General features: G+C 40.2%; 1 protein-coding gene across 4 annotated transcripts in view; it reads left to right on the top strand.

The window, feature by feature from the left end:
- The window catches only part of aff1 (AF4/FMR2 family, member 1), an 18,575-nt gene extending 10,914 nt beyond the window's left edge, over positions 1-7,661 (top strand). For 3 of the 4 annotated variants that reach the window (XM_068706774.1, XM_068706770.1, XM_068706772.1), the window contains exons 9-19: positions 1-104; positions 187-275; positions 419-647; positions 793-887; positions 1,047-1,110; positions 1,188-1,324; positions 1,550-1,621; positions 4,567-4,660; positions 4,787-4,824; positions 4,911-5,149; positions 5,356-7,661. The exon at positions 1-104 is cut by the window's left edge and continues 928 nt beyond it. In XM_068706774.1, the coding sequence (XP_068562875.1) occupies positions 1-104; positions 187-275; positions 419-647; positions 793-887; positions 1,047-1,110; positions 1,188-1,324; positions 1,550-1,621; positions 4,567-4,660; positions 4,787-4,824; positions 4,911-5,149; positions 5,356-5,480 (1,286 nt within the window). In that variant the 3' untranslated portion in view covers positions 5,481-7,661. The remainder of the gene's footprint in view (positions 105-186; positions 276-418; positions 648-792; positions 888-1,046; positions 1,111-1,187; positions 1,325-1,549; positions 1,622-4,566; positions 4,661-4,786; positions 4,825-4,910; positions 5,150-5,355) is intronic. The other variant, XM_068706771.1, reaches the window with a different exon arrangement.
- Positions 7,662-7,679: the final 18 nt, after the last annotated feature.

The following is a 7,679-nucleotide window of genomic DNA, read 5'->3' on the forward strand; positions in this document are numbered from 1 at the left end:
TCGCCAAGAGATCAGCGCCGGTCGTCGAGCAGGACGGAGGGGGCAGGGATGCTTCTACTACACACAAACCCGCCAAAACCAGCACAAAGAGCATATCTCAAAATGTGAGATATGGAGGCCTGCTCTAGTTAGCATACATGTACATTATAATGTATTTATAATAATGTGTGATTTGTTGTCTTCTAGGTGGAGGTAGACAATGCAACTCTCCCCAGGAAGAAACAGAGGCTGGAACACAAGAATACCTCATCGAATCATGCTTCTGTCAAACTGGAGTAGGTCCCCTAAATCAGAGGACTCGCGTACTTTTTTTTTTTTTTTTTAACCAGGGATAACATCAACATTTTTAAAATGAAATTTTTTTTTTGGGGGAGAGTGTTTCAGATCTCAAAAGCTCTCCAAATGTTGTCACTTGCAGACGTTCCTGCAATTCAAAAGATGACAGAGAGCGAAAGAAGGCAAAGAAAACCCCCGTTCCTTTGCAGCAGCCTCTGACACCCAAAGACCCCGCTAAAGGCCCAAAGGTGCACAAACGCAGTTCTGGGGAAACCCGGGAGTCCAGTAAGGAGGCTGCAAAGAGCAAAGACCCGAGCACAAAGCACAAGAAGAGCAGTGGAACGCACACGGAACAGCCACGCTTTGAGAAGGTAACGGCATACGAGCGCCTAGCTTTACGTACGCGTGTCAGTGCGTTGCTTCTTTTCCTGAGACGAGCTTCGGCTTACTAATGAATTACTACATGAAAAGGTAAACTATTCAAATTGTAACCAAACGTCTGCACTGTGATCCCAGCAGAAGCCACCAAAGAGCAGCCTCGACGTCTCCTCGTCTTCACAGCCCACCAGGAAAGCTTTGAGCAACAGGCCCCTGTTCAGATTAGAGGAGAGGTAAAGTCCTATCTGTTCTAAAATACACTTTGTAATTTGTTATGTCCCCAAAACAACGCCGTCTGTGTCTGGATTTGTAGTGTGTCAAATGACACAACAGAGACAGACGCTGGTGGTGTTATAAATTGTTCTTCTAATGAATCGTTGTCTCACCTGTAGGCAGTATCCAGTGAAGCATTACATAAAGGAGGCCAAAAAACTGAAGCACAAAGCAGATGCAGAGGTAGGTTCTCCCTTTGTTTGCTTTTGGTTGATTTAGTAAAATGACTGCAGTAATGTATTTGTGCTCTCTCTCTGTAGTCCGATAAGCTCAGTAAAGCTTTCAGTTACTTGGATGCGGCCATGTACTTCGTTGAAAGTGGCATTGCCATGGAGAAAGATCCACACATTTCAATGTCTTCCTACACTATGTTTGCAGAGACAGTGGAACTGCTCAAGTACGAACCCACTTTTATCATCATTATCTGCACTAGTAGTTTTTTTTATTAGTTTGCATATTTGTAAGTGTGCAGGATAGGCTCTTCCATCCTGTCGTAGTCACAGACGTTGAATTTTGTTTTTTGTATCCAAGTTGAATTTCAAGCTGTAGCATGAACGTTTTGGCTCCTTAACTGAATTTGATTCATGCATTAGTTTTACCACCGCATTCTCCACTCTCACAGGTTTGTACTGAAACTTAAAAATTCAGTGGACGCCTCTGCTTCACCCTCAGAAAAGGACTTTTTATCTTTGTGGTAAGAGGTAGACCATACTTCATGTGCTGTGTCTCCACAAACCACAATGTCTCATGAGATTACACTACTGATTGGATTTCTCTCCTCTTAAGCTATGTCGATACAAATCATTGAAAGTCGTGTAAGAAATAGTTATGGTATATTATGTAGTAACATGTGAAAGTCATCGTATAGTATGCCGAAAAAAAGTCATTTGTCATTGTGTGTGTGTGTGTGTGTGTGTGTGTGTCACAGTATAGCATGTCGAAAAAAGTCATATTATAGCATGTCGAAAAAAAGTAATTTGTCATTATGAGGTTGTGTGTGTGTGTGTGTGTGTCATAGTATAGCATGTCGAAAAAAGTGAAAAACGGTCATAGTATAGAATGTTGAAAAAAGTGAAAAAGGTCATAGTATATCATGTCGAAAAAAGTGAAAAACGGTCATAGTATAGCATGTCGAAAAAAGTGAAAAACGGTCATAGTATAGCATGTCGAAAAAAGTGAAAAACGGTCATAGTATAGCATGTCGAAAAAAAGTGAAAAACGGTCATAGTATAGCATGTCGAAAATAGTGAAAAAACAGTCATAGTATAGCCTGTCGAAAACGGTCATAGTATAGCATGTCAAAAAAAGTGAAAATCGGTCATAGTATAGCACGTCGAAAAAAGTGAAAAACAGTCATAGTATAGCATGTCGAAAATAGTGAAAAAACAGTCATAGTATAGCACGTCGAAAAAAGTGAAAAACGGTCATGGTATAGCATTTCGAAAAAAGTGAAAATCCGTTATAGTATAGCGTGTCGAAAAAGTGAAAAACAGTCATAGTATAGCATGTCGAAAACAGTCATAGTATAGCATGTCGAAAAAGGTGAAAAAACAGTCATAGTATAGCACGTCAAAAAAAGTGAAAAACGGTCATAGTATAGCATGTCGAAAAAAGTGAAAATCGGTTATAGTATAGCATGTCGAAAAAGTGAAAAACAGCCATAGTATAGCATGTCGAAAACAGTCATAGTATAGCATGTCGAAAAAAGTGAAAATCGGTCATAGTATAGCATGTCGAAAACAGTGAAAAAACAGTCATAGTATAGCACGTCGAAAAAAGTGAAAAACTGTCATGGTATAGCATGTCGAAAAAAGTGAAAAACGGTCATGGTATAGCATGTCGAAAAAAGTGAAAATCCGTTATAGTATAGCGTGTCGAAAAAGTGAAAAACAATCATAGTATAGCATGTCGAAAACAGTCATAGTATAGCATGTCGAAAAAGGTGAAAAAACAGTCATAGTATAGCACGTCAAAAAAAGTGAAAAACGGTCATAGTATAGCATGTCGAAAAAAGTGAAAATCGGTTATAGTATAGCATGTCGAAAAAGTGAAAAACAGTCATAGTATAGCATGTCGAAAACAGTCATAGTATAGCATGTCGAAAAAAGTGAAAATCGGTCATAGTATAGCCTGTCGAAAACAGTGAAAAAACGGTCATAGTATAGCATGTCGAAAAAAGTGAAAAAACGGTCATAGTATAGCACGTCGAAAAAAGTGAAAAAACAGTCATAGTATAGCATGTCGAAAAAAGTGAAAAAACAGTCATAGTATAGCCTGTCGAAAACGGTCATAGTATAGCACGTCGAAAAAAGTGAAAAACGGTCATAGTATAGCATGTCGAAAATAGTGAAAAAACAGTCATAGTATAGCACGTCGAAAAAAGTGAAAAACGGTCATAGTATAGCACGTCGAAAAAAGTGAAAAACAGTCATAGTATAGCATGTCGAAAACAGTCATAGTATAGCATGTCGAAAAAAGTGAAAAAGTGAAAAACGGTCATAGTATAGCATGTCGAAAAAAGTGAAAAACAGTCATAGTATAGCATGTCGAAAACAGTGAAAATCGGTCATAGTATAGCATGTCGAAAAAAGTGAAAATCGGTCATAGTATAGCATGTCGAAAAAAGTGAAAATCGGTCATAGTATAGTATGTCGAAAAAGTGAAAAACAGTCATAGTATAGCATGTCGAAAAAGTGAAAATCGGTCATAGTATAGCATGTCGAAAAAAGTGAAAATCGGTCATAGTATAGCATGTCATAAACAGTCATCGTATAGCATGTCGAAAAAAGTGAAAAACGGTCATAGTATAGCACGTCGAAAAAGTGAAAAACAGTCATAGTATAGCACGTCGAAAAAAGTGAAAAACGGTCATAGTATAGCACGTCGAAAAAAGTGAAAAACGGTCATAGTATAGCATGTCAAAAAAAGTGAAAAACGGTCATAGTATAGCACGTCGAAAAAAGTGAAAAACAGTCATAGTATAGCATGTCGAAAACAGTGAAAATCGGTCATAGTATAGCATGTCGAAAAAAGTGAAAATCGGTCATAGTATTGCATGTCGAAAAAAGTGAAAATCGGTCATAGTATTGCATGTCGAAAAAAGTGAAAATCGGTCATAGTATAGTATGTCGAAAAAGTGAAAAACAGTCATAGTATAGTATGTCGAAAAAGTGAAAAACAGTCATAGTATAGCATGTCGAAAAAGTGAAAATCGGTCATAGTATAGCATGTCGAAAAAAGTGAAAATCGGTCATAGTATAGTATGTCGAAAAAGTGAAAAACAGTCATAGTATAGCATGTCGAAAAAGTGAAAATCGGTCATAGTATAGCACGTCGAAAACAGTGAAAATCGGTCATAGTATAGCATGTCGAAAAAAGTGAAAATCGGTCATAGTATAGCATGTCATAAACAGTCATCGTATAGCATGTCATAAACAGTCATAGTATAGCATGTCGAAAAAAGCAATAAAAAATGATAGTGTAGTTTGTAAAAAGAAAAATTCATAGTCTATTTGTCATAAAAAATGAAATAGTCTTAGTACTTTGTTTTTAAAGTCATAACAAACAGTCTGTTCTCTGTTTTGTCTGATGAATGATGCGCGTTATGAATAATTGAATAACATGTACTTGTGTGTTCAGTCTGAAGTGCCAGTCTCTGCTGCAGATGGCCATGTTTCGCCACAAACAAAAAACTGCACTCAAGTATTCAAAGACGCTCGCAGACCACTTCAGTGTAAGTATTCATGTACTGCCATCGCTCCCTACTGCCACTGTAGTTGTCATGCAGTTATTTAGGTCATTCATAAGTAACACATTTGATTTTAGTTGTAGTTTTTTATTAAACGTGGACCTCTTTCAGAACTCGACCGCTCCCGATCCATCCGTAGCAACATTAAAGTAAGTCGCTGCCGTTCCATTCGGTCACTGTCTGGTCACATGGCTCAGAGATGTCTTAGTTGTAAAAAGTCTTTGTCTCTTTTTAGCGTGACAGACACACCGTCCTACGTCCCCAACATGCCGTCTCCAGCCAACACGTCCACCAGCTCGGGTCCCGGCTCCAACCACAGTGTCGGCGGGTTGGCGGTGGACCCCGTCGGCGGCTCTGTGGTCATTCCCCAGGCCATCGGACGAGTGGCGTTCAGCTACGTCAGCATCACTACGTTGTTCCTGAGCGCTCATGACAACTGGGAGCAGGCGGAGGAGCTGGCGCAAAGAGGCAGCGGTACGCAATGGATGGAGAAGAGACGGTGTTATTGTATTAAGATGGATGAAGAGATAACGCTACATGAACATCTGTGATGTTTGTAGTGACACCGCCTCAAAAGACAGCTTAACATTATTAGATCAGGTGTCTCCCAGACTAGATAACGTGGAATTCTGATTAATGTTTGGACGTCTAATGCTTTAAACGTGTCTCTTGTGTTTCAGGAATGCTGAAGGAGCTGGACACACTTCTGGGCCCGTTGAGCCTGGCCTCCAGTATGAGCTCTATGGTCGGTTACACCAGACAGGGCGTCCACTGGCTGAGGCTGGACGGCCAGAAGGTGAAGTGACCGTCGACCTGCTGCCCTGCGGACCCTTCAGGCCGCCTAGCTGTACCTTTTTACTTCACCCTCAGTGTGTTGTGCTCCTGGACCGTCCCTTTTTAGGCTTGTGCCAGTTGTCTCTACTTCACATGAACTCATCTCATCGAAAACAAGAAGAAGAAGAAGAAGAAGACAGACAAAGAAGTCCTCCGGTGTGACGCGTGTTCTTGACGCCACACTGAACGTTGTACTTGTTATTTATTGTTTCCCCTCACGTCCACTTCGGTGTCTCTCACTTCCTCTCTTGCACTTTTATGAACATAGGTTTCAACCTGCTGTACTCTACATCTTCCTCGTGTTGTTCCTCAGTTATTGTGTTGGAATCACGTCTCTATATTCAGGAGTGACGCGCATGAAATATAACCAAAAGTGCCGTTCGGTGGCACTATAATGCTCCCCTGCCTTATCATGTGGTCATGTTGCTAGTTCTGACACACGTTTGATTTACCATCATAACGTTTGTTATAAGTGATAATACTCATCGTTCAAATGTGTCTTCAGTTGTATTTAATGTCTCTTAAAAGAGACATTAAATGTCCCTGTGCAGTCTGAACAATCGGTTTGATTTGGATTCAGGGATTTTGTATTTTTTAAGTTTATTTCTCCGACAAATCAGTGAGGAAGCATGATGTTGTTTCTTAAAACATCTGCTCTGTGACTCGGTCAAATCTTTGCTTTGCAGGAAGTAGAGAGGAGTCAAATATGGGGATATTGTTACAAAATAACTTTTAGTTTCTAAAAAGACAAAACGCTGGCTGTACTGTTCATTGGACGTTTGCCCTCCCAGAACTGAACACGCATAGGTTGAATTATGAATGTCATAACAAAGATCTGGACATGGTTAATGTGATGAGGAGGCAACGTTACACACTTGTGGTGATTTCAGGGGAGACTGGCCTGTGAGGTTCAGTCTTTGATGAATGATGAAATCATGGTGTGTCTGTAGAATCTGTGACATTTGAAGGCGTTACCGTTTCTCCGTGATCATCTTGACTCTCGTCTGTCGTAACGACTGATGATCGGAGATACCGGAGCGCTGAGGGACTCGAGTGTCTGATGTTGACGGTTGAAGCTCAGGGTCAGAAGTGATTCGTCTGTCGTCAGACCAAAGAAGATTAGATTTTAATTCTTGTCATCCTGTCCTCCATCTAATGAGTCATACACACGCATCAACGTTCAGTAGACCTCTTCACTACTTGCAGGAACATAAACGGGAGGGTGACCCTGACTCTCCTGGAGTGTAGCGCTGGATGTAGTCGTAGTTGCAGCGGGACCGGCCCAGTCGACCGATCTGAAACTACAGTCGTGTTCCCGTCGTTTAGTTTTTGCACCAGGAAGCTGCGGTCCTCAGTTCCCCACACTTTGGTTGAGGAGCATTGTGGGAGTAGACTAAAAGGCCAAACGAGAGCTTCCTGAAGAATGCACTTTTGAGTATTTGTAGTTGATTTCAGAGCTTTGCTGGACGCCGTGTTCCAGAGAGCGGCAGGACGGCGCTCGTCTGTTTCTCTCGTGTCTTTGATTTGAAGCAATAACGCACGAGTTTTGTTGGTTGTAGTTTTTTAGTGAGGCGTTGATGTAGTTATTACAGTTTCTCAAAAAGATACTCAGTATGAAATAATGATGTGGGGAAAAGCAGCTTTAGATTAGCTTGTTGAAATGAGAAGCATTGGGTGTGAAATGTGTCACTTGTTAATTCAGTCTGTGTGATTCCACGAGAAAAGGGCTAAACCAGGATCACAGATGTGGTCCTGACTTTATTTTCTCACATAAATGATAAAGTGATTTTTTTTTTTTTCAAGGAGCGCCACGGCATTTGGGATTACTTTTATGTACCCATCATCATCACCATCATCATCATCGGGCTTCTAAAGAAAAGATCTTTAATGTTTCTTAAAATCATCTCGGCATTCATAAATAGTGCAACTTCAACCGTTTCTTGTCTTTCGCAACTTGTGGCTTTGTTTCCATCATCCTCTATCGTTTGTTCTTCATTCATGAATTACTCTGCAAGTTTACACTTCTTAACAAATACTTTATTTACTGGAAAAATGTTCAGAAACATTTTTGAAGGATGCCTTTTTTCCTTTTGTGAAATATGTAAAGAATTTGTGTTGCAGTGTACAGAGATGAATAAACACTGGAAATAAATGTTTTGTTGTCATAATT

Source organism: Cebidichthys violaceus, unplaced genomic scaffold (assembly GCF_023349555.1).
Source record: "Cebidichthys violaceus isolate CVI_PGR_0920_01 unplaced genomic scaffold, fCebVio1.0.p SCAF_12, whole genome shotgun sequence".
NCBI lineage: Eukaryota > Metazoa > Chordata > Actinopteri > Perciformes > Stichaeidae > Cebidichthys > Cebidichthys violaceus.